The sequence below is a fragment of the Manacus candei genome, unplaced genomic scaffold, assembly GCF_025592945.1.
Source record: "Manacus candei isolate 608988 ecotype Guabito, Panama unplaced genomic scaffold, ASM2559294v1 h1tg000049l, whole genome shotgun sequence".
Lineage (NCBI taxonomy): Eukaryota > Metazoa > Chordata > Aves > Passeriformes > Pipridae > Manacus > Manacus candei.
The window spans coordinates 15,266,815-15,294,317 of NW_026138097.1; the positions used below are offsets into that span (position 1 = coordinate 15,266,815).

Genomic DNA, 27,503 nt, shown 5'->3' on the forward strand with positions numbered 1-27,503 from the left:
ACAATGGTATCCTGTTTACAAATTCACCTGGTGCTTTGGCATCGAGCTGGCTGGAGACTTACCAGAGTTTGGACAATGGCATGATTGGTTGCGTTCATATGGGCATTGAGTGGGAATGAGCACTCCCCATCACAGTAGTTGGCTGCATAGCCCTTTGGAGCGATTATCCAGTCCTTTTTAGGGAAACAAACAGAACATGATTCAACAGACAACTGCATGCAATTAAGAGCAGCTGAAAATTTTCCATTAACTTTTTCCTTGAGGGTGAAAATGTGTTTTCACTGAAACTGTTAGGCTTTTGATTGGAGTTTTGGTTTTTGGTTTTTCTTGAGCCATCACTTTTACAAGGACACACTGATTTCAATGTCCAAAGAACAGTGCACATATATGTATTGCCATGAACTAAGAGAGTTTTATCCCTAAAACTCTTGCTGGGTTGCCTTGTGGGGATTGTGGTTTGGAAGCCTTTATGTTCCAACATTTCCTGCAGGTTAGGCCCTCTGGCTGAACTACCTTTCCTAGGTTGAGTCACAGCCACAGCTGGTGCCCCCTCATGGAAAAAATCACATCCATGCATTCACACAGGCACAATTCAAGCCTGAGGGAGCTCCACAACAGGAATATAAAAAACTGGTGTGGTGTCTCACAGACACTCTATCTTATACACCCTTATACGGGGACACTAGCCTGCTAAGGCCACTGTGGGAAGTCTTAGCTGTGTAACAGCTTCAGCACATCTGCCAGACTCCTAAAGGAGGGGCAGGGCAGCCAGCCTGAGCTGCATGTGCAAACAGGTGGCCCCAGTGGCACTCTTGAGTCCCATGATGGTAGGGAAGAAGGTGACTTTTCACCAAAGGGCTCATAAAAAAATTACAGCTTCTCTGCTGCTGACACAAAAGAGCCAAAGGAAAACTAAAAGCAGCAATAATTAGCAGGAGATATTTTGCTTCCTTTGGTGTCAGGCTCTGCAGGTTATCCTGTAGAAGAACATACTGGTACACTTCACGTGCATGTAATTCTTAGACAATTTCCCCTTTACCTGACAACAATTACCTGTGTTTGCTTGAATTTTGCTACAGCAGGCCTGAGCAGCCAGACACTGTTGCTGTAGCTTTGCTAGCCAGGTTTGCTCCCACGAGGATACCTGGGCATCGCAAAAACTCCCCTTCATTTTACTGTACTAGTTCACCCATAATTTGCTCCTGGTAAACCAACCTGCTTTTCATAAGAAAATCACCCTTCTGCTAGAGATGCCAGTACAGACTGTGTAATTTAATTTGTGGTTTAATGGGCTGTAAGAATAAGGGAAGTGCTCTGCTAAAAAAAAATTAATGGATGTTCTGAAGGAGATGGCAGTGCCAAACAACTGCAGGGGGCTGCTGCCCTGCCTTGATCATCTGCCTGCAACAAGTAGGACCTGGATTCCAACTCTTGCAATGAGCCCTGCTGGTCTGTGGCCTGCCTTTGGCAGCATTGTGCCTTTCTACACCTAGAAACATGAAAGCAGTGCCTTCAAGATCAGGAACTTCACAACTGGAATCTGCCTCCTGCCTGAAAGCAGGGCAAGTAAGCTAAGGAACAGGTGGAAAAACTGTTCACAAGTGAAAAGAAATGCCACTCACAAGTACTGGAGAACGGAGTCAGCAGGCACCCACAGTTGCAGCTAGTGGGCTGGAGTTGACATAAGTTACAAAAAGTACTGTCCCATTAGCTGAGAGGACTTCCATGTCCAGGGGCAGCACCAGGGGCAGCCCTGGCATTCTGAATTATAACCAGGTAAAAACATTAGCTGACAGAAACGGGATCTCCCCTCACAAAAGGGCTGAATGAAAGAATGAAAGAAAAATTTAAAAATTTTAAAAAAGAAAAGGTGAGGGCATTCTTTGAAATGTGATGTTTGATTACACAGTGGCCTGGTCCTAAATAACTTACTCTAAACAACTTTCTGGCCTCATGGTGTTGCAACTAAACCCAGTCTTCAGTCTACCTACCATAGGCAGTGCTAATGGTGGCGCAGGGATGGAGGATTTCAAACAATGGCCAATTTCAAACAGTGGCTGAACACTACACACAAAAAAATTTAATTAAAATCACTGCTTATCATCAGATTTTTTTTCTTATCATTAGAGGTTCACAGATATAAACCCTTGCCCGTACTGTGATTCCTGTGAGTGACAGAGAATGACTGTATACTTGAATCTCATAAAGTATCAAGCTTCCTCTGGATCTTATCAAATGTCACAACTATCAATATTTATTTGCCTTGCCCTGTCACTGGTTTTAGTGAGGAGGCACAAGGGACATTTTAAAGCACAATGGCAGACTCAAGTGGAATAACCGTGACACTGTTTAGATAACATTTCATAACAAAATGTCTAGTTTACCCAGGGAGAAACATCACACACCTGCCATCCCAAGTCTTGGAAGCTAACGTAAAGCTCATGCTTTCTGCACGCTGTTTTTAAGTCACTGCTGTTGTAATCTGTTAAAAGAAAAAGAACAAAAACAAGAATTTAGAAACTAAAACAGGCAGAGCATTGCTGGAGGGCACAGCTGGCCAAATGTGTGCGTGCTGTGGGCTCAGCAGCAAGAAATGATGAGCTCCCTCAGCAGCCAAAAGGATAAGGGTGTTGAGGGACATCCAAAGCAGGGCTGAAGCTTTTAAGATGCCTTTGGGAATGGAGGAACCCAAGTAACAGTGACTCAGTTATAATTACTTCAGCTGCCTTCAAAGTGCTTGTAAAACACCTCCAGTAAAACGACTTCTTAAAATAAATCTACTCCTTCAGCCTGGCACAGGTGACATCCCCACTGGGTGCTCAGACTCACCCCACTTCCTCAGCTGCGGTTTCCAAGGTGTGCCGCCCTAGGTGGTGAGCTCAAACCGCACACACTTACTGAAAGAATTACAGCCCCAGGAAGGTTAATCGTCACCTTGTTTCCCTGTAACAGTTAGCAGGAGTCCTTAAACAGCTAAGGTGTCCCATAGGCAGGGAAGTCCCCGTCTCTCTCTGTCTTACCCCCAGCCTTCCCCAGACATCACCCCATGCACCACCTCCACCCTTGGACCTTTACAAACCATGCTCTGAAAAACCTGTTTCTCCTTTCCATAAGCTGCTTATCTGCAGATGACACAGAACTTGACATGCTCTCACCATTCACTTGCTCCTTAGTGCCAGTACTTCACCAGAGTGGGAAGGCAGAGTGCAAAGCCCTGACCAGAGACCTTCTCCCTTGCCATGACGCAATGTATGAGGATGTTTCGACCATGCAGGAGCTGCTCCTGATGACCCCACAAAGTGCAGCTTTTGACAGAGAGTGGAATTTCCCATTTATATTTGGAAAGAGAGGTGGCTCCACATGTGAACACCTGGAACCACAGAGGAGCTGAGCCGTGACAGAGGGGCCTTTCACCTCCATGTGGCTGCACAAATCCAGCCCTGACGGGTGGTTGCTGATTTTGTCACACCTCAGGTGGCTGCTGGACCTCAGCAGAGCAGCCACAGAAACCACCTTTGCAGCAGAGCAGCTTGGCCACCAGCTACAGCTGCTGAACCCGTACTGTGCACTCGATGGGAAGCACAAGAGGAAGAGATGGCAGCAAATTCAGCCGAGCAGTGTGAGAGCCCATGTTTTCCCCGTCCATGTTTTTCTCCCATGCCTTTCCACAGGGGCCTCCTCCTCTCTCACACACCTCATTTGCAATTAAAGGCGCTTCTGTCAGCAGGCAGATGTCACAGGCTGATGTGCCTGCCTCCCATTGCCCTGGACCTTTTGGCTTACCAGCCCCCTGGTGCCCCTAACATGGCTTGAAAGGTCACCCTTCCAGTGCAGCTTCCCCCAGATGCAGCAGCTGGGATAGAAAAATATTTTTAGTGACTTTTTCCTTGGCTCTGAATAAGCCTTTCTTTTGCTTCCCTCCAGCACCCCCCCTAAGTTTGGGAACTACAAATGCAAATATTTATTCAAAAGAAAAACTATAATACTAAAAGCACATCCAACTGACATTAAGGGCAGCACAGCAGTACAGCTGGGTACAGTTAACACTGAGGGCTGAAAAAAACCCTACACCTCAAACCCAGCCTCCCAACCACCAAAGATTAGAGAGTTGTTTTTAGAAGCAGCTTGGGTTTTAAACTCTAAGGATTGCATTTCAGACTTTCAATAGCTTCGCTTCAATCACGGATTTAATCAGGTGAGCAGAGCTGGTTAAGAGCCTGCTGCAGTATAAACATTCACTCTTTCAGGAGCACGCGGTAGCAAGGATGGAGGAGAGTCTCTCTATTTGAGCTTTCCACTTTCAAACCAGACATACCCAGAAGAAACCAGGGTGTGGTGGGTTTTTTTCAGATGAAGTTTTTCAGTCCCTGGCTCAGCCCAGGAGCAAATTTCTAGCATGAGATGTTTTGAAATGATCTGGTCATAATGAGGGGGAAAAAATGAGCAGAAGATACTTTTAGTGATCAAAGGCTTTCCTTTAAGTACCTGAAAACACAACTTCATTGTTCTTCAATGGGAAATATGTAGTTTGCTTAGAGGAAACCATCTGTATTTGGGAGTTACAGTGGAGTTGATCTATTCACAACTGAGTGGGCAGAATGATGCTACATTCCAAATCCAGCTATAATTTACCCAAATCTGCTACAGGAAAGGGGAGAAGGCAAGGGAGGCAGGGAAAACAGGAGTAGGAAGGAAGGCTGCAAGCAATCACAAGTTTAAGAAAACACAGGGGTGGGAAAAAAAAGCTGCTTAACAAGCTACATGAAGCAGAACATGTTATGAACATGTCCTCTCTCACACTGCCCCCAAAAATTTGCCTCTGCTCACTGGTTGGAGTCACCTGATTCACACTCTGCATGGAGCACTGGCTGCTCTTCATCCAAGGCAGATGCAGACAGTTCTATCTTCTCACTTGTCCAGACTGAGCCTTTGCTTTCTGAAACGCCAGTATATTAAACATCCCCTCTCCCTGGATTTGCACTCTTCCCTCACCCCCAAGATCCCCTGCCCTCTTTTCTTGTTATGTGTTTGTCTACTATGTCTACTTCATGGAAGCTACTTTAGCCCAACTTCAGGGGTTTTACAAACCTTTAAGCAACCTTAGCAGTGGCTTTCTGAACTGGAGAAAAAAATGCAGCAAAACAGATGCACATAGTCATGACCCACTCCCTACAGTTAGGGGCTCAGCATATGCCCTAGAGCCACGTACATTGAATGTGCATCCAGTTATGGGCCTGGAAAAAGAAGAATACACACAGTCAAGGGGTTTTGGCAGTGAGCTAAAGCTCACTGAGCTACTGAAGTTGGCTTCCACGACACAATTTCTCCAAAGCCTGGAAAGCAGCATCAGCTACCCCAGGCCAGCATGCTCAGCTGTTTTAGCCCAAATTGCCATTTGAGGTGGTTCAGCAGTGCAAGATCCAACTGGCAAGAGGCAACAGGGTTCATGTCTCTTCCTACCAGCCCTGCAGCAAGGAGCCAGGAGGGCCAAGAGCAGGCAGCTTGCAGCAGGGGGGATGCTGCAAACAACTTCCATGGGGCCAGTTTACACTGCCACAGCACAATTCGTGAGGATTGTTTGCCAGAAACCCTTAAAATCTCTCAGAGTTTAGAGAGCTGCTTTGGGAGTTCCTATAGGCTCATTGTGGGTTTAGCAAAATCATCTCTATTTTTTCCTCTGAACATACCAATTCAGAAATACTAGCTTGGCATTTACAAGGCACTGCATTTAATCATACTGCAAACTATTTTGTCCAAAACAGAGATTTAAAAAAACTCAAACCCCTAGTTCTGCACTTAAAAATAACTCCCAGCACAGTTAAAACAGCACAGTTAAGATGGCTTGTCCCTGCAGCTTGTTTGCACTGAATGTTGTCTGCTTTCACCAGGCCCCAAGTCTGACTTTCTGCGAGCACAGATGTTTCTCTTAAGGCTGGACACTGGCATGTGTGTTGCTGAAAAGGGCAAGAGAATAGCCTGACCCTAATAGTCTTCCTCCTACAGATACTCATGCACTAACCCTAGATTTCCTATAACCTCTCCCACGTTAAGTGCTGGCAAAGAACATATAAATATTTACTGAGGTCGATCCGAATGAGAACACTTGCTGCTCCCCAGGTGCCGGTTTACCAAATTCCACCCAGTAATTAATTGCTTCGTGATTCAAAATAGCTTTGACAGAGGTCTCTAAGGCCAGCCCCTTCTTCTTGGTGTTTGACTTTGGTGATTTTCCCGGATAAAGCTGGTGTAAACTGATCACACACTTAATAACAGCCCACTTCACATGAAAGTGATCTGCTTGGGTGGGAAGAAGGGGAGATGTTGGGCTGACGTGAACCCCCATGTGAAGGCACAAACAGAAATGCTGGCCACACTGCTCCAGTCTGCATCCAAGCACTATGCTGAAGGGAAGATTGGCTGCCAGATAATGAAGTTTGTTAACAAGATCCTTGCCATCACAAAAGCATTTAGCTTTATTTGCCTACAGTGTTTGTGCATACTGCCCTTTGTGATATTTGGTTCCCGTACACGTGGGGAAATCTGTCTGGTGCTATGCATGTCTGCTGGAAGGAAAGGCCACTTGGAGGGCCTCTTCATTTTTCATGGAGCACCTCCCACCAGTCGCAAGGGCCCTAGGATGGCTAAAGAGAAGGACCTGAAAAAGAGTTTTGCTTGAGTTTCACTCAGAGCAGCAAGCACAGCCCAAAGTCAGGCGTTTCAATGCTCTCCATCAGGAAGCGCTGATGGGAAGAGATATGCCTGAAGGCTGACTTGCAGAAGAGAAGGATTATCGCCATCAGACAAAGAGATAGGCCTGTGCAGAAACTGTAAATCATGGAGGTGGCTGTATGGCAGAGGGTCACCATCTGTTATGCTGAAGACAGTCCCCATCTCTTCAGTTAACCAGAGGGTCAGTGTGGAGTCTGAGAGCACAAGCTCAATCCACTGCAAGATTCAGCTGAGTGAGGGCCTCCAGATCTTGCAGACAACAGCAGAGAAACACCTGCTCACTCCTCCCACCCACCTCGTTCCTCCACGTCCTGGGCCAGAGTTGGCATGTGATCTTCTGCCTCAGCAGGTGAAAATACTTCCTTTTCTTCCTGCTTGTCCTCCTTCTACAGAAGAACTGAGCTTAGCTCCAGGAACTCTATGTCAAAGCAGTTTATAACCGTGGGGGTTATTCAGTTCTGCTTTATACAAGCCAATCATAATTACGTGTTTGTAATACAGGGAAATAATTATTCTTGGCAAAAAAATACAGATCATTGAGAATCTTATGCTACGGCCATAGCCTTAGTATCTGAGCTCTTGGTACTGACTGCAGGACAACAACTGCATGTCAAAGGGAGCATAGTGGAGTCCCTTTCCCCACACACAGCAGCACGCTTTCACCTAACCCCCGGTTCACCAGATCTGGTACCAGCCCAGCAGCACACTTCAGGCACTCCAAACTGCAGGACTTGAAATTCTTGCCATATTTAGACAGCAAATGGGGCTTTTTAAAACATACTGCCCCAAAACAACTCACAGGATCTTTAGGAAAAGGGGTTCCTTTTTGGACTGAAAAAATAAATCCCTGTGCATTCACTAACATAGAGAAAGGAAGTTTTAATCTACCAAAAAACCCATCAACACCAAACCACTGCCTTGCTCTCAAGGAGAGAAACTGCTCTCAAGCCCTGGTAGGCAGCAGCAATTCTAGCTTGAGGAAGAGCACAGAACAAAAATTTGACAAGACGTAAGATACAGCAAGAGAGGAAGATGCACACATGGGGAAATGCAACCCAGTTCTGCACCCACTTTGGGTCCAGATGCATCAGGGCACCCTCAGAAGAACTAGGCAGCCTTCAGGGTAATCCCAGGGCCATAGATGTAGACATCCTCACATTTAAAAAAGAATTATAAAAAAATCCTGTGATCTCTTTAATGCTAAAAACCTTTATTGGTCATTGGTGCCTCTTGGGCTGTTAAATCAACCACTTCTTAAGGAGAACAGAGTCTGAGAGTCATACACTTACAAAGGAAAACAAGCTGATGTAGTCTCTCTTTTCTAAACACAGAAACCAACCAAATATACATCTTAATTTTAAACTCCTCTCCCTTCCCCTGCGCTTAACAGTCTCAACTATACCTTTTTGTCTACTGAAATGCCAAATTCCAGGTTTTAAATTAAAGCTGGCTTTGAGCTAGAAGAGCCCAAAAAAACCCTTGAGATCAAAGAATGCCAGCTATTTTTTCCCTTTTTTGTCATTTTAGAATTTTATGACTTGATGTGTGGTGTAGTCAAGAAAGCAGCAATGTAAAAATGTCCCTTTTTGCCCAATGTATCTGCTCCCTCTGGAGCTTTAAGTCACTTTGCCTGATTTAAAAATATGAAAATTTTGTTTTAGCAAACTCATCACTCAGGAAAGTAACTCAGTAAGAAGCCATGATGCCCAGCTTTAAATCTGCAGTTTGGAGACCTGAAGGAAATCAGGAACAAAGCAGGTCTCAGAAATTTGGACCCACAGAAGGTGCTGGCAGAGGGCTCTCATGCCAGATTAGATGGTAACTCCTCCAGCAATGCCATGCTGGCAGTGGCCAACCTCCCCTGGGGAGGCCAGGCTGCAGGACTGAGTCTTTTCTCCTGCCCTTAAAATCCATGAAGCCTTATTTCATACTCACACTGGCCCTTGCACAGCATGGCATGGGAGCGCATAGTCCCTCACCATGATGGGCTGTAGCAATTTGGCTGAGTCAACACATGGCCATGCACAGACCCTGGCCACCAGCCCTGGAAGGGCTCCCATCCTGGCTCTGTCCCCTGCAGGCTCCCAGTACCATGGCCAACATGGAGCAACCTCAGGTGCAGCATGGCTCACCCACAACCCAAGCATTCAGGAGCAAGTGAAAGCCTACAGATTCACACCAGCTACGTTTTGGCAGTGCTGGCTCATCTCCCTGTGCTGCGTCTGGATATAGACTAAAAAATACAACTGCCTCTCTTCCTTGGGGTATAGACATTTCTAGAGACGGGAAGGGAAGGGATCCTATTGGAAATGAAGGGGGCAGCATAAGCAAATTAATCAAGTAAATTGGAGTAAGCTAAAATGTTTCAAAGGAAAGAAGGTACTAAATGAAGAAGGACTTGTAGCACTGTGATGGAGGGCAGAGTGGCTGGAAAACAGGTAAGACTTAGAAGACAGAAGACTCTCTCAATTTGCATAAAAATTTCAGAGTTATTGTATTGCCCCACCAGCCCACAACAGCACTCATAAGGCTGCTGTAAAACACCTGCAACATGCAACCTTTCCACAGTAAACAGGAAAACTTCTTTGCCTGTCTGGAAATATGCTTCACCACATATACACTGATGCTCTCACAAGGTTAAAAAAAAAATCTCGAGCTGTTCTACCACCTTTTTTCCAAAGAAATCTGAAAGAGGACTCTGCTGGGAATGCATATGTGCAATACCATAAATCTCAGTGTACACAGAGATTGAGTCTTTCAAATATTGCACTTCACTTCTAGGGCATAATCCTAGACAAATACTGCATAGCAAACAACCTACAAGCACAAGAGTTGTGGCTAAAATATCTCATCCCCTTGAAATAAATGGGCGCAACTTCACATGGGGGTCTGGACTCCACCCTGGATTCAAGAGGACTCCTGTAAGTCTATTACGTGAGATCTCCTCTTCCAACCCCTTGCAGATGTAACCTATTACCCCAGGGAAGAGCATCCCACCTTACAACCCTCTTCTTGCTTCTTTCAACTCCAAAGCAAATGAAAACCTTACAAGTCACCCCAGCTTGTGCTGCATGATTACCTGTGTTACATGATTACCTGTGACACTTGACACCCTGGAAACGTCTTGAGTCTGGGTGGAGCGGTTCCGACTCTGCTGCCTGCGCCTGCTTGTCGCTGACCTAGTGGTCCGTAGGTGAACTTCGCTCACTTTGAAGAAGGCCACCATGAAAGGCTGTTTGTCATAAGGGCCATCTCGCCCTACAAGGCCTGCTTCTCTAGGATTTACACTGAAACCTTCAAACCAAACAGTAAAGTGAATGTTAGAAAAAAGAGTGCAGGTGGATTGCTCCTTTCAGCATCACAACATCCCCATAAGCAGTGTCTCTTTTCTTCTTGCTCATACTCTTCTTTAAACACTAAACATTCCTTTCCTGCCACCACGGCCTATGGGCATTGTTACGACAGCACTCCATCCTGGACAAGAGACTTCATTGCAGCATCTGGCTCTTTGGTATCCCTTTGGCATCTCTATTCCAGTTTAGGATTTTTGTACTCTGTATAACTATAAAGTTAAAAAAATAAACTCTCTATTTTCTCTACTCTGTTATAAAGAGTTATATACATAGATATATACAACACAATGCCCAGATGTGTCACGAAATTAGTTCTGCTGCCTGTGAAACACAAGAAGCAGACGTGAGATTAGGAGACCTCTAGGGAAAGCAGACGGCAAAGGGATGGTGTGCTTTTGTCAGGAGCAGAGGAATGGGCTCTCAGCCCAACTGGGGAGGTAGAGGCTGGTACTAACATTTCCTCAGGGAAAACAGGGGACAGCCCCTCTACTCTTACTTCACATCACAGGTGTACCAAACTCCAGCATGAAGTGACAGAAAGAAAACAAAGTTGGAGACTACCCCAACCCACCTCCACCAGCTCATCCTGGTACTGTCTAGAGATACCTGACCTCACTTATGTGGAAAGACATGACCATCGTGGGACAGCCAATAACTGACAGCCCACCACTTATGCCCTCAGACGCCCTACTCGTGGTGTTGGCTAGAGCTGCTTAGGGTGCCCAACCCCCACATCCCAACTGGGTTCTGTTAGCACCACTTCTAGACAACATCCAAGGGACTCAAGAGGTGACTAGTGTTACCTGGCCCGTAACCTACCGTCCCGGGTCACCACGCTCAGCTGCAGTCCCATGTTGTGCTGAGGGTTCATCACCCACATGTTACTGGTTGCAGTGACATCAAACTCCAGCCAGCCCTCCTCTGATGCCCACACTGCCCGCGTGTCCAGCAGAAACAGGTCAGAGGCCCTGCAGAGGAGAAGCGTAATGAGAAGACTGTGGTGTCAGCAATCTTCTACCCTGGCTTTTGCTGTTACAGAAACAAAACCTGAAGTAGTTATAAGTTATGTTAATAGCTAGGAGAAAAAAGAAAAACACAATGCCCCAAGTCTGCTAGTGTGTATCCAGAGTTTTGCCATGAGATGCACATGCTTTCACATATGAAATTCAGGATTACATTTTCTAAGAGGAAAGCCACCCTACTCCTCAGGTCTGTCCACTTCTCCACCAGCAAGGGATTAGTAAGGCTCTCTTCTTCCTGAAGAGTGTAATGCTAACCCTGGCAAGACAGTGGTCAAACTACCAGCATGTCCAGGCATTCGATGGCTTTTGTCATAGGGGTTTCATGGTATCAGCCTGCCACATGCAGGCCTACCAAAACTGACAAAAAACCCCCTAAAAATCAACTAACAGCCAAGCATCAAACAATGAAAGAAAATGAACCTCTAAAGGGCTCTAAAGACATTGTTTTAAGGCTTATCAACCAGGATTAGAGTGCCTTGTTCAAAGGTTGCTGGTGCTGCACTTCCTTCAGCTTCAAATGCTTTTAGGTCTATACCATTTTTGCAGCATCAAATACTCACCCAAACTCAGGTCAGTGAAGTCAGCTGCAGAAGCACACAGAGAAATCCCATGTACATGTTCTTGCTGTATTACAGGCATAAGTTTCCTGTCAAGAAAGCTGCAATTCCTATCCTTAACCTGTGGCTATCATCACAAAACAGATACCAGGTGTCAATCCCATCTTCATCTGTCTTTCCCTCCTGCACCTTTTTTTCTAACAGGAACAATGGAAATGAGAAAACAGAGTACCTGTCCCTCCTACCCATCAAAGGTTAACTTCAGAAAAAAATCATTTTGATTGAGTTGTATTTTATTTTTGGCCAATTGCTATGTCATGCTGCCCAGCAGCTTGGCTTGCATGAGATCACACATGGAAAAATAAGCACTTAAGTATATTAGGGCTCCTAGTGTAGCTATTTTTACAGCATGGAGGCTTTCCTCCACCTCACTGGTAGCTGCACACTCTGTGGTTGACTCAACAGCCTTTCCCACAGGAGTCTTTGCCACCACTCCTCCAATGGAACAAGGGTTCAAGCTCAACTCTGACCTTCACCTCCAGCAGCAGCAAGCAGCTAAGGCTGGCCAGCTGCTACATGTTTTGGAAACCTTAAGGTTGAGAGATTTGGGCTTTCCCAGGCAGAGTATATAAACTGAAGTGTTGCTTAAAGACAACTGCAAGCAGCAGCTGCAACCACTCGTTCCCTCTCCAGTTTGATGAGAGGAATGAACTGCTAGATCATTCCCACCTCTGAACATGACTTACACTTCAGGCCTCTCCAATGGACAATATCTGAAAAGGGGTTTTCCTAGCACCTGTTCTGACCTTCCCCCTCACACCAATTGCTTTCTGATCTCTGTAACAGGGTAACTCTGTGACAGAGCTACTCTAACTGCTCTCTACAGGGAGCTCTGTAAGAGTAAATGCTCCTGAACACTCAAACACATGGGAGTAGTCAGGTCTACAAAAACATGAAGAAGAGGCTGGGAGCTTATATTCCCATTGCCTTGCCCTTTGGAAAGGCACTTGGACAGGGGGGAGCTGTAAAACCAAAATGGGCCACATGGCATCAAGTAGCCCATTCCCCTGAACTCCAGGCAGGGTCAGCTGCATCCCTATCATTCCCAAAAGGCATTTGCCTCACCTGATCTTACAGGTTGCCAGCCTCCAGGGCTCCATCATTTTCCCAGGAAATTGAATGGGTTTCACTTGAAACATTTCATGTTCTTTTTTTAATTTTTTTTTTTCCTCTCCCTCTATTATCTAACTTAAATGTCACAACAATATCCCCTTCTTATTAAAACAATATCTTCAGTCTCTCCTTACAAGCCATGTTTTACAGACTTTGACTATTCTCATTGCTCTTTATCGACCCAGCTCAGATCAAGATCTCACTGATGCTGAGTACAGTGAAAGGATAATCTTGATGTGTCTCACAGACTGTGCCTCTACTCATACATCTCAGGATATGATTTTGGCTTCTTCACAATACTCACACTGTTAACTCACGTTCACCTTGTGATCTACTATAATCCTTAGATTCATGCTGCTGAACCACAAAGGACCCAGTCACTTCCTAGGGTGTATTTACATTACCGATTTTTCATGTCCCAATGAAATTGTCCTTTCTCCCAAATCACATTCCCTTCCCACCCCCCCCTCCCCTGCCCCAGACTGAACCTCCACCATTATTAGATCACTTAAAACACAGACTTGCCTTTCTATCGGTGTCCCCCATTTTAGTGTCCTCCACAAATATAATAAGCAAACTGCCCAACCAAAGTACAATCGTACCAAACAAGAATGATCCACTTTATCCCAGTCTTTCACATTCACTTTGGAGAGATTTCAATTCCTTCACAGCATGAAATAAAATGGACAACTGGGTTTTCCAGTCCAGTTAACTCTTTGCAAAAAGTCTCATACAGGACTGATTTTCAATCAGCTCTGCTATTCATAGAATCATAGAATCAATCAAGTTGGAAAAGACCTCCAAGATCATCAAGTTCAATCCTTGATCCACTACCACCGTGGTTACTAGACCATGGCACTAAGTGCCACATCCAGTCTCATCTTATAAATCTCCACGGACAGTGAATCCACCACCTCCCTGGGCAGCCCATTCCAACGTCTGATTAATCTCTCTGTAAAAAATTTCAACTGATTTTTGCATTATTTGACTGGATGAAGCCAATGCTGAAGGTTCACCCCACAAGTACTTTAGGTCATAGTAGATGTATAGGTAACACATCTGAATACTTTCTGTTTAAGCCTGTTTTTAATTAATATTTGTCACCCAAACCTCACCACGCTGCACAGAATTGCATATAGTTTCTTACGAGTTTTTATTTTGGCATGAAGGTTTTAAAAGAATATTCAGCCATCTATTTCCAAAGACAAAATTAGGGAGGAAAGAAAGAATTTACTCACATAAGAAAGAATTCCAACTATTTAACTGAGAGCCTCTAAGCACTTCCTTTATTTTTTCCAGAATAGAAATCTTGTACGTCCCTCCCCCTTTAAGAAAGTCACCTCAAATTTGGCCAAGCAGTAAGTACTTGAAAATTCCTGCCCCAAAAGGTTTAATAGAGATTCAGAGCTTAGCAACAAAGTTCTCTGGACTTCTTGTATTCAAGGAACATACTTTCCCCTTCTTTCTCCCTTGGTAAACCAGATACCATGCATCACCTGAGGGGAATCTGCTCTTTCCTACAAGCTATGTGTCTGAGAAGAGATATCCCTGCTACTTCTGCAAAAAAACCTGTATGGTGTCTGATCTTGGAACAGAGACTGGGAGATCTCCCAAGCTAGCCTTTGGTCAAAGGGAAAAGGGAAAGGACGTCAAAAGGAAAGAATATCTCATATCTCTCTCTCTAGTCAAAGGGAAAGAATATTTCATTAGATGGGGAAAGGTGGAGGATTTTTTGTAGTCATCATTGCATCACATGCAAGGAATAGATGGAGAGACCCTGAATAACAGGAAACATTCTGCAGAGAAAAGGGAGTAGAAAGATGTCCACCACACTTCTGTGAATTAGGCCCATTATTCCCAACTCAGCATCTCTCTGCTTCTAGAAGTAGTTGGGAAACTACTGGCATCTTCCCGCACTGATGGCTCCCAGAGGGCTACTCCTGCCATTTGTGGCAACACAGCTGCCAACAACCATGCTGACAGATGTCAGTGATGAGAATCTACCACTTCCACTCTTGCCCCAACGTTCAGAGGGAAACACACATACGCAACTGCACTTTTTTTCTTCCCCCAGTTCTGCTTTCTGAAGACTATAGAAACCCCATTTATTCCACTCCTCTCCTAATAGGACTGCAAAAGAAAGACAGGAAACATGAAAGCTAAAGCTGCTGCACAGCCTTATTACCAGTCCTGATGCTGGATTATTGGCTGATTTTGGCAGTGACCATTTTTGCCAACAGTGTTTGCTTAGCAGGTCCACACCCTATGGCCCAACCTATTACAAAAGTTGAAGTGCATACAGCAGACGAGCAGGGGTTTCCTGCAAGCCAAAGGGCAGTGCTGGAGAAAGGAAAAAATAAACATCTGAAAGTGGCAACTAACCTACTGGAGGAAGTTGATCCTCACCAGTATATGCATGACAAGAATGAGGCCTTACAGCCATGTCCAAAAAAGAAATAGTTTAGGAAGCAGTCAGACATCATGCTGAAGAGCGCTAAACACAAGTAGATGCAAGCCCACAGTGAAAGAAAAATCTAAGAGTGGACAAGAAGGTGAGAAACAGATCATATACTGAGCAAGCCACACAAAACAAAGTATTGAATTTCTAGTCATTAAGTGATGACATTGATCCCGTGCAGTGAGGCAGGCAGTGACCTTCCAAGAGGAAGCATGCAACTGAGGACATGGTCATCTTAATGGCAGGATATTTGAAAACTTCAGCATTTGAGAAAAACAGAGGCAAGATGGAACCCGAGGGAAACAGGAAGGGAACATGAGGAACAGGAAAAACTAGAAAAAGAAAGGCTGGAAGAAATGTTTGAGCCAGCATCACTGAGGAGACAGGAAGAAGCATAGGCTGAATAAAGCAGAGTCAGTCCAAAGGTTGCATGCCCAAGCAACCTCAGATGTCAGAGACATCACAAGACCTCTAGCACCTCCACAGGTCTTTAAAATTCAGTGTACAGAAGATAAATTTCATCACCAAAACAGGCAGTTTCTTAACACTCTCTCTGCCTAAACCTGCCTCTGGGTTTTTACAAAGTTACTGCCATCTCATTGTCACTAAGGTGCCCAATCTTTCTTTTCAGTGTGCTTAACCATCTGCATGAATTCAGTTAATGATTTCCATAATAACACTGCTGCAGGCATAATATGTATTTATCTCAGATTATTAAAGGGAAACAAGTGAATGGGAGAAACTGAGGCCGTGAGCTTAAACAACTTTCCTGATACAAGAGAGGATATTAAATACGAAGATTCAAATTAGAAACTCCCAACTCGAAACAGGAGTTCTTTGTTCTGGATTAAGGCCCTAAAGTATGGACTCAAGTACCAAGAAATAAATGGGAGTGTTTCCATGGCCTTCAGAAGACTCTGGAGAAGGATGGAAAAGCAAAGGTCAACAAAGCAATCACAAGTGGCTGCAATAAACAGAAAGGAGAACACAGTTTACCGGAGAAATATGGCCTGTGTAATTCAGAAGGCAGGATTTAGCTCCAGTGTCCTCAGAGAGTGAGTCGATTTGTCAGATATAAATATCAAATATAGCTACTATTCTTAACGCCAGCATCCCAACCATGTACTCAGGGCATTTATAGGCGAAAAAGCTTGCATTTAACTTCAGTGCTTTTCCCCCCTCTAAGATAAATATTTTGTTAACTGAAACCTCTGTGTAAACCTTTCAACAAAATGTCTCTAGGTGTTAATTCTCTTTAATTGAACACTAATTAGATTAGAATTCAGTCAAATTAGTAACCAGGTCAAGTGGTTTCTCTTACTTACTATACTTAGTGAAATGTTCACATTAAAATAATTTTTCTGTTCTGGATACACATTACAACATGGAACTTTGCTACAGGAAAAACACCAAAGCTATAAAAAGCTAAATTTAAAGAAGCATCTGTTGAACTAGTTTTTTTAGTTTCCCACCCTCCCTGGCCTTCTTTCCCTGACCAGGCAGAAGTTTTACCAGGGAGACAGTGAGAACAAACAGAAATCTCACCTTCAAAATGACTAAGTTAAAGGTCTCGCATTTTAATTGCATATCTTGGAACAACATTTTTGGCCCAACTTCAAAGCCTGCAATTACCCAGGTGTTTAAAGGATTGTTACGCATCAACAGCCATTTACCAAAGCATTAATTACTATAAGTCTCTAAAACTTTCCTCGGCTGAACCTTTTTGTTTACTTTTCTTCAAAGACAAGTTGACATAATAGTCTAGACTGCCTAGCAGCAGTTTCTCAAAAGGGAATTTTGCACAGAAGTGTGGAATCTACATTTTAATTAACGTTCTTTCTAAATACTCCTCTGCCCGCCTCAGGATCAGAATCTTTAGTTTGCACTGACATCAACTTTCTGTAAAAATTATCCTATGTATAGCAAGTTAGCAAAATTATTCCACTATCCACTATCGAAGGACATATAAATCTACTCGCAACTGACTCAGAGAGTTAAACAGAACTCCACTTAGATAAAACTTTGAAATCGCAGCCTTTTCAAACCTCTACATCCACCATCTTGCAGTAGATGTAATTCCTACTTCGAGTTTAAAAGTATTACTTACAGAACAAACTTTATGTGGAGCTCCCACAGGATGAGGTATTGCCAAGAGATGCAATACAAAACCTTAACAACTAAATGACCAGTAGTCCAAAGATTCAAATGCACCACACAAAATTTAATTAATCAGTGCTCCTTTGTACAGAGACCCACGGGCAGGGAAATGCCAGCCCCTGGAATGAGCTGCCATGGAAAGCAAAGGCAGTCTCTACTGGAAAGCAAAGGCAGTCTCTATTGTTTCATGAGAAGTAAGGCTCAGTTTAACTATCTTGAAAAAGTTATGCCATCTGTGGGCCAGAGGACCAGGAGAGACATGCACATCCTATAAGAGCTTCTTAGAAACCAGGAAGGAAATACAAAGAAATGTCAACTTACAAACGAAGTTCCTTCCAAGGTGGAATAGAAGACCATCAGCTGGGCACTAATTTGCAAGGATTGCCAGCCAGCAGAGGAAAAAGCACAGAATGGAGATGCTGGGAGACACTCTGGAGGGGGTTCTGCAATTCAGGACAGAGAGAGGAAAGCCATCCTGGATGTATCCAGACATGGGGACACACAAGAAGGGATAGGTACGCTCAACCTCACACCTCCACTTCTCTCTCTGAAAAGAGTTGCCCTGGGCTGAAAAGGCTGCCCTTTATCACTGCATGCCTCATCCTGGCTGCAAAATCTGCAAAGGCAGGGGGTTAAGTCTTCCAGACTCACTGGAAGAGTAGCAGGGTGAAACATAGGTTTTAAGGCTGAATGTGGCAAAGACTGGAAAATCAGAGCCTAGACCTACAGGATGTGGTCTCCCTACACCAAGACTATGGGAAGTTCAGCCTACAGGTCTGTGATAATCCCCAGAAAAGCCAATACAGATATTTGAATGCAAAGGTGTCCCCCTATTTCCAGCTTAAGGTCTTGAGCTCCACAGATCTGAGGAATGAACATTTTACCAACAGGAGCAGTGAAAAAAAGAAAAAATCATCCTAAATCACAGGGATAGGAGATATATTTCTTTTTTTTTTTAACTACAATTCTGTAAGAAAAAGGGGTATTTTAGCAGTACTGAAGGCTACAGTACTTCAGAGTTTCATCCAGAATAACTTTGACTTTCAAACTACTCTAAACCAACCAGCCCAAACCACAACAAATCACACACCCACAGTGGAAGCTGAATTGAGATGTGGGCAGACACTTCTCTATAGCATCATGGAAACAGCTCTATCATATACAAATATATACACACTATATACAAATCTGACCCCAACTTGAAACAGATTGATGCTATCTTTGTCATTTGTATTACACAACCCATTCCAAAACCCAGTTGAGGACAGTTATTTATTTTCTAAGCTATAAACACTGACGTTGAATCAATTTGCCCTTTAGGTTAGAAGCTCGGACCACATTTGTATAAATATCCTGTTGCAAAGAGGAAGACTTTATTACCACTGTAACTGGCAGCTAAAAGCCAATGAGTGCCTTAACCCTTTAGGAATTGTGTTCAGTAGAAGAACATGGTCCCCAGGCAGTCGCTCTGCAGGGCTCACTTTTGTCCACACGTGTCTTATCATGTAGGAGGAATCTTTCTGACCATCATGTCCTCATATTTCATTCTGGGTGCAAACGAAACTGTTTAATAAACTTTGACCATTAAGATACTGTATCTTCCTTTGATCACTAACATAGGCCACTGTGTTTTTCATAGATCAGTTGTTTGGACAGTGTGGGAGTGTTCTGAGGTCTGCATTAGCAGGATATTTACACTTGAAAACATACTGATGATCCAAACCAAGGACTAACATCTTTGATCAACCATAAACTGCCTTCCCTAGTCCTGACCTGACACCTCTCTGGGTGAGAACATGGAAGTTTCAAGAACAAAACTGTTTAAATAATGAGCTGTTTTCAGGGACAAACTCATTTCTTCCCTTCCCTTGTAAAGGTCTCACACAGCAAGTGAGACTTCTGAGACCACTCCCAAGTGGTATCAGAAATCACAGAGGGCTTTGCTGATTCTTCCACAAAATCCGTGCTACACTTTAGAATCAAGGCAAGCTGCAGGGCTTAGCTGTGCATTGGTACTGCATAAGGTTCTTGTTTGTGTAGCTCTTGCCTGATGAAACTAAACAGTCTGTCAGATATGGCCACGGTGGGACAAGTACCTGGAAGCTGATACCACTTGTCCTCCTAAATTGGTGCTTTGGCAAGCATCCCTGTTTTCTGCATATTTCGAAGGGGGAAAAAAAGAAAAAAAAAAGAGAGAAGAAAAAAAATCCCACCCTAGTGTTCAAACAGCCTAGTCTCTTAAAACTCTGGGCGGTCAGAAGCTGAGGGGCAGCAACATCCGGCAGATGTATCGCCTGTTCCCTCTCCCAGCGTCAGCCCCTACAGCCCACAGCCTGTTTCAAAACCCAGAGTCATCCCCCTCAGAGCAAACCAGATGTCACCTCAGCCCTATTTGGTGAAGCCTCTTTTCCACACAATCCGAAAGGCTCACCACTGATGGCTGGCCACAAGCTTGACCCATCCTGAGGATTTCATTAATCTCTTTGCATCATCCCACTGACAACTCCAGCAGCTTGTGTTATGACAAAATGTGGCCGTTAACTGCGGTTTGGTTAGAAAACAAAAGCCTAGTTTCTAGGCACTATTTTTCTTACCTTACAAAAGCATGGAAGGAATGGGGAGATGAAAATATTACTGACACAAGTGAGTCACTATTAAAAATGTTTTCTTTTTAAAGAGAGAATGTACTTAGACCACACTGTCCTCAATGTGAGTTTCACTGCCTGGAGTCCTCACAAGTATTTTTTTCTTATTTCTGATATCTTTGAATGAGGAGAGGGTCAGATTTCTACCCAGAGGTTTTATGCTATTTCAATCACCATTGATCTCTGATTGTTCATGTTCTCTCTGCTTATACTCCTGTCTAGGAGACACTCTCAAATGGGCCCATGGTCCTTGCTTTTAGCTTTTTCTACAGTGGCAAAAATCAGTTTGATAATTCAGCAACTGGTAGAAATTTTAGCCTCAGGCTTGGTTCTGTTTTTAGCCATCAGGAACAGCCAGCAGTGCCTCACAATTCCGTGCAGCAGCGCACATCTGGGCTAGAGTCACACGCTCATGTTTTTACTGTCCAGATGAGCTTTTTTTTTCCCTTTGCTCAAGTAATACTGAATTAAGCCACTTCATTACACTTAACTGGAGCCAAGGGATACTTCCAGGCTCTGAGCTTTGGTGAAGATTTGTATTTACTAAAGCTTTCTCTTATCTCCTGCCCTGCCAAACTTTTTTCTTCGAGAGAAGCAGGCAGGTTTCCTTTTTTTTACATATATGTTCTCCAAGAGGTGCCTGCTGTCTTTCTCTTGTAGACTGCTGGTTTAAATCCATACATGCAAGCTGCCCAATTAAAAATTATTTGCACCCAAAAGTAGTTTAGTAGCTACCAATAACCACCTCAGACAACTGTTAACCTCATAAAATCCAAGACTAACATGGTGTCTTTGAACTTTTTCTGAAGACTGCAGATGTTCACTGAACAGGCACCTTCTGCAGCCTTTAGAGATGAATTTTCCTGACCAGAAGGAATATTTGCCAGCAGAAAAAGATGAAAAAAGGCGCTACATCAACTCCTCTGTCTCACCTGCTATTCACCAGCTAGACTTCAAGATCCGTACAGACTCTTCCTTATGCAATAAAATGTCATAAAATGTCAGGAAATATCAAGCTCTTATTCAAAACCATTAGCCCAAAGGAAGCATGACACAACTTTTTTAGTAGAGTTTTTTCAAGTTAAAGGCAGCTGTTATTTTCTGGCTCAGAAGATGTCTGCTAAAATTCAATGGAAGACTTACAAATATTTAGCAAGTTCCTTCAAAAACCAGTGCACTCTTTTTCTTATAATTTAACCTTCCAGTGTTCTGAACAGGAAAAGAAAACATTGCATTCCAAATTAATCCACTGAGACAAAAGGGGGAGAAAAAAGCATTTGGGACTTTACCCCCCCCCCAGTAAAAGCAAGTAAGTGAATTGATGATCAAAACCCAAAACAACTCAGAAGAATATAGTTCCTTAAGGCACACCAGAAGAATCTGAGGCATTTTTCCTCTCCATGCAGAGATATTAGTGAACAGCTAAATACCACTTTTTAGTATTTGTTTTCAAGAATGTTCACAGGCCAAAGTCCACGCAGGACACCAATGAGGGTGAACATTTGAATCTATAGCAGCAGTAGCCTATGAGTCAGACCTCAACTGACCATAACACTGAGCAATAAGCAGCTTCTACTATCTCATTTTAACTGTCTTTTAACACCTACATATATTTAACATAAAAGGGGTTATTTATATGTATATATATATGCATATATATACAGAGAATACAAACCTATGCATGTATTTATACAGAAGCACATACATTTTCATATGTGCTTTTATATTTTACCCGTAAATGAAAGAGTCCTTTAAGCTGAAAGGAAAAAAGGGTAGAAAAGGGCATGTCCTTTTTACAGCTGCAAAACTCTCTGAGCCATATCTTGCCCACCTCTGTGCGGATGATGTGACAATTCCCACAGACTCATCTGAAGCACAAGTTGCTTTAGCCAAACATCTCCCTCCTTCCCCCCAGTAAAAATAAATAAATAAAGAAGAAAAAGAAACAAAAAGGGAGCCTTGAGGGACTGGATGAGTCAGAGGTTAGTAATGAACTACAGACACTCATCCCTCGGTCAGTGGTTCACGCCTAGCCCATGTCAGGAGGGACAGTGAACTGCTGGCAGTCTGGATCTGGAGGAAGCCACTTTATGATTCCCAGTCCCAACAGTGGGATCCCCTCAGCATGGCCGCCAGCAACGGCAGAAGGAACGTGATGGAAGGGAATTGAAAGACCCAAAATACATGCCAGCTTTGGACAGAGACCACCCTGGTGGTCCCCACCCAAGTTGTTGCCTCTACTCTGTCTGTAGGGAAGTCTCTAGCACCCAGTGATGTCCAGCACATGCAGGTGCCAAAGTGCCCAGTGCCAAAGGATGCACATCACAGCTTCACAGACACAAGGTTGCAGCATCACTGCTGCACACAGTCATTTTCAGAACAGAGTTTGTAAACTTGTTAGGAATGGGGTATATTAGGGGCCGTATCCTGTACTTTATTCTCTTTCTTGCAATGTCTTATTTGCTTGCTCAATTTACTCTGAAAAAAATGTTATATAAACATAAAAGTTGACAGTTCTCCTACTCTGTGCCCTGCTTTGGTGACCGTCACAGAGCAGAGTATCAATTGCTTCCATGGACACTTGGCAGAGGTTTTCCTCCAGCTCCAGAGGTGGGATCTCTGTTTATGGAATCTAAAGAAGACCAACACTTGCCATTTTTTATTCAGTGTGGTTCTAAATGAACAATACAGCTAACATCTATGAAATCTGCATGACCATCTGGAGTTCCATCAGCTCCTGATGTAACAAGTGGGTATTGATGTTAACATCCTAAGCAGCAAGAACGTTACTCCTGGAGGCACTCCAGCAATTTGCAACTCGAAGCACAAAGGGAAGCACAACACTGATCTCTTAAAACTCACACCTTCTTCCCCATCACCTATTCACCCAAGTATTTCTCTCCATTTCCCCAGAGGCCACACTCCCCATAGAACAATCACAAGCTATTTAATCTTGCCTTCACAACTGCCAATCGTGAAAGGCTCATGGTGCCCCAAATGGTACCAATGGAAAGGCTGGAGAAAGAAGGAGCATAAAGGAAAACATCCATGAAACCTTCATAGAGAAAACAAATGGAGCTTTTTTTTAGCACTGCTGATTTCTTTTTTTTTTTATGCCTGCAGCAGAGGAACAGTTACAGTACTGACAAGTAATGAAACCCTTTTGTACCACCGCATTAATCTGACATTTAATTGACCATGTATTTCCATCTCTTAGCCTTACATGATTCCTCCATCTGAAACATTACAGGTTTTAAATTAATCACTCCATTTACACTTGTTTGGATTTTTTGTGTCCAAGTTTCTACTGTGCCTCTCTCACTTTTGCCTCTCTCAACACCACTGAAAGTCAAGGAGTGATTTTGTACCTGCATATACAAAATGCATGCTGAATTTTCTTCTGCTTTATTTACTTTAATTTAAGTCCAGTTGCGAGTAGGTCAAGTTTGAACTAATTACCAGTATTTTTCAAACAGGCTATGCTTTTTATGCTGGTAGGATTAAGTTGAAAGGCGGAATGTGTATTTCAGTACACAAGTGCAATGCCAGCATTGGTTTAAAAATCTACTGCTCCTCGTCAGATTCTTTCTCTATTTAAAGACAACACAAAGGTTGCAGCTAAGTCACACCCCAGGCTACAATACTGTGGACTTTCTCTGGCTGGGGTCCGTTTGCACTCTACCATGCCCATTTCCCATAAGGAAAGGACCATGCAATAACATAACCCTGTTAACATTAACAAACCTGATATTTATTTTCAGTCCTCTCAACATTAGTGCAAAGCTCAGCCTTCTCCAGGACAGCAGCTGGTGGCACAGAGCAAGGCCCTCCTGCATACCTGTTCTGATGTTCCTGCAGCACTTGGTAGATGCTGATAAGGAAGGTTTGGTTTTTAAAGCTTCCTAAAACGCAGTCCTTGTAGATTCGAAACTCAGCGGCTGTGACGGCCTCCCCCTCAGGAATCTGAGACAAATTAAATTTGAATTCCTTGTGGTGCCGCTGGTGAGGTGTGAACTCCTTGTCGTACTCAACTGCAGATGGGAAAAGGAAAGGAAAGGAAAAAAAGGAACCATGACTAAAATTTAACAACAAAAGGTTTCCACATGCTGCCACCAAGAATCTTATTTTTTTCTCCAAAGATAGCCTTGGCAAGTGCCAGGAAAGCTTATGCAATTAAAGCCCTAAAAATACAGTACTAAGAGAAGATGAATGTTCCTCTTCTCTAGCCAATTCCTTTGGGTTTTTTTATTTTTTAGAGAAAAGCCAGCTTTGACAGGTGAAATATGACCATGAATTTTGCCCGTGTAAAACTGAAGCTGTGACCGCCCCCAGCATTTTCCACCTGCAGATCTCCACATTCTTTACAGCATTTCCGTAAGTCTCACAGCCCTCTTCCAACAGAGGAGGTAAGTACTTCCATTTTGTTTTAGCACATAAAGGCACAGACTAAGCCATAGCACCAGGTCAACCAATACCTTAACTGCCCTAAAATGTGCTGTTTTCTGGCTCCCTGAAAAGCCAGAAATAGCCACTGGACCACCTTGTGGGTGAATACAATCAACATGAAATTTATTTTAAAGGGTTAAAGCTAACCAGAGCTCCCCTTCCTTTTGCAGAAGCTTATTTGAGAATGAGAGAGCTTACGAGTGACCCCTTTTGGTTTCTGGTCTTAGACTTCCTCAGGTACATTCTCAGCTATAGGATTTAAGATGGACGCAAAACAGAATTCCTTCTTTATGCCTCAGGATTTGTGTTTTCTCTTTTTGAGGTTCCCTTTAAAAACTCTGCTCCTAGTTCCACTCTCATATTACTTGATTACATCTTGGTTAGTCTGACTTTGATTAATTGTTTGTCATTTTTTTCTAATTTTCTATTAGAAATTGCTTAAAACGTTAACATATTATTAAAACATACAAAATTACATCCAAAAAACTGTTCCCACTAGTGCAATTGAAGGCGTATATGTCAGTGACAAATAACTCATCATTATATTATCAATAGGAACATGAGTACATTCAGAGGCAGCAAGGGAAGAAGAAATCCCTTTTCATGTTTGTCTTTGTGGTCACTTTGTTGTTTCCCCAACTTCATACATCAAATTGCAAAGGCATCCATGAGCCTACCCTCACAACATCCCCATGAGGTAAGCAGCAATCTCTGTTTTACAGCTGGGATACTGAGTCACCAGGAGAGTGACTTGTCCAAGGGCAGGTGGCAGAGGCTTGCAGCGGAGCCAGGAACGACAGCCAGTGTGCTTGAGGTTCATCACTTTACCCACAGGTTACCTCCCTGGAGAGCAGACATCTCCCAGCTGCTGGAAAGAGCCTGTGGAGACTTTCCTCTCTACCTTTCTCAAGTGCCTGTTCCTCCTCATTCCTCAGTCCCTGTTTTGTCTGTCCTCTCCCTTTCTTTTGGCAGCCCTTTCATGTGAGCTGTCTCATCTGGCTGGGTCCACATCCTGGCTCCCTGCAAGACAGTTAGTCACATCCTTCTCTTTGAAGCTCGCCTGGAAATCTTTTCACCTCTGCATGACTGCTGTTTAGCATTCTCTGGGACACCACACTTGGAGATGGTGTGTTAAGGGCTCCCACAAGGCAAACAGGCAAATCCTCAAACTGCTGCCAGAGTCAGATGCCTCTGCCAATTTTGTCAGTCTTGCACTGCATCTGTCTGAGCAGCTTAGATGCCAAACAACTCACAAATGCAGGTGATTGACCCTGTAGCTTCCAGAAAAGAGGTGGTGACACCCAGCATCTCGTCAGAGATTGCACCAAGGCAAATGATGGCACCACTCAATTCCAGTGCCACCTAGGAATTATCTCTCTGTCTATCAGTTATGGGTGATCTGGGCTTCCCTTTGAAGCACCCGCCCCTGCTTTTAATAGGGAACAACTCTGGCAACACCAGACTGGTTGTCGTCACTTGCACGTACATCCTCCAAGAAGGGGCCTGAGTTGCCTGGTTATTCCCCATCCTGAGGAGAGTCCCACAGGGTGCATCTCCCAAAAGAGAGTAGCCACATACTTCGAGAAACTTGCAAGCATCCAACCAACGAGAAACTGCGTTTGGCTGCTTGCAGCAGAATGACATGCCCAACTTGGCCTGTTTACTTGCTGCTAAAAGACGAGAGGATGTAATTAATGGTGAGGGAATGTCTAAATCCACGGGTTTGCAGAGGCACACATATGAAGCAACAGTTCTCAATTTAGAACTTGCTACATCCTCACTTACGAGTGCAATGACCAGCTGAAACCCTCATCCCCTCCCATGCTGTCACGGGGATGAGTTGACCTGCGGGCGAGGTGCAGCAAGGCAGCTTTTCCCCAGGCTCGCAGATGAGGATGATAAAGGAGAGAAGCAGGAAGAGCAAGAGGAAGGACACAACCAGAGTAAGCAACAGAACTCCATCAGGGCGCCAGAAAACTAAAGTTACACCAGAGACAGCAAAGGAATAGTCGATCCTTCCTGTCAGCTATTGCCCCACATCAAGACGCAATGTGGCCTCTCCAAGTGCAGAGAAGGGAGAGCCTGGAGCCGTCCCACACAGCACAAGGTTCAAAATGAGCCCAAACATCACTGGTTTTTTGTTCCTTTCTCACCTCAAGTCAGCTACAGTGACCTAATTTCCACTCATCTCCACTAAAAAATACACAGTTTAAAAGTGATATAACCGAACTCTAGTCCTTTAAATCAGTATTTTCCCATACTCCTCGTCAAAAAAGTCAAACACAAGCCACAGAGGAAGAAAAACCCACCAAAACATCTACCATAGAGCATGACAAATAGCAGCAGGTATGACGCTTGACTCCAATTGCCCTTTCCCAGTTTATAACTTGCCTGATATATTTACAATAGTATTTTCCTGTTTTTTAAAACTTTCTTCCTTTATCCCTGCCCTTGTCCGAATATGCCACACAATCACAGAAGCTGACTAAACTGATTACAGGGGAAACATTCTGACTGATTTCGTTATCAGGCTTGGCAGAATAAACAACCTGAAATGCACAAACAAGGAAACCTTTTTTTAATCCTTCAGATTAAGCAATTCAGCTTTTTCTGTAATAAGAAAAGCACATTCAGAAAGAAATACTGTTAAACTGATGGTGTCGTCCTCCACTGTGATCCATCCAGCAGCAACCCAACAACATCATAGGATGGAAAAAAGACTACATTAAGCATGTATGAAGCAAGTATAAAAGTTTAACGAGTTGGAAAGCTTTTCTGGCTATGTATCTTCCCATGATACAATGGAGGGTGGGGGTTTTTTTCTTTGTGGGAGTGGTGAGATATTTAAGTTCTATATACTCATTGTCACACCATCAAGTTAATAATCAACTGTTTTCATTCAGCAAGACAGCTTAAAAATATAAAATGCCAACAGTTCTTCTCTGGGAGTTCTTTTGCTCCCT

At 43.7% G+C, this 27,503-nt stretch overlaps 1 protein-coding gene across 1 annotated transcript in view; it reads right to left on the reverse strand.

Annotated features, from left to right (window-relative positions):
- The window catches only part of BMP6 (bone morphogenetic protein 6), an 87,296-nt gene that overhangs the window by 1,660 nt on the left and 58,133 nt on the right, over nt 1-27,503 (reverse strand). The window contains exons 2-6 of the mRNA XM_051799213.1: nt 23,933-24,125; nt 10,902-11,050; nt 9,826-10,023; nt 2,406-2,482; nt 63-173 (exon numbers count right to left, since the gene is read on the reverse strand). Coding sequence (XP_051655173.1) covers nt 63-173; nt 2,406-2,482; nt 9,826-10,023; nt 10,902-11,050; nt 23,933-24,125 — 728 coding nt within the window. The remainder of the gene's footprint in view (nt 1-62; nt 174-2,405; nt 2,483-9,825; nt 10,024-10,901; nt 11,051-23,932; nt 24,126-27,503) is intronic.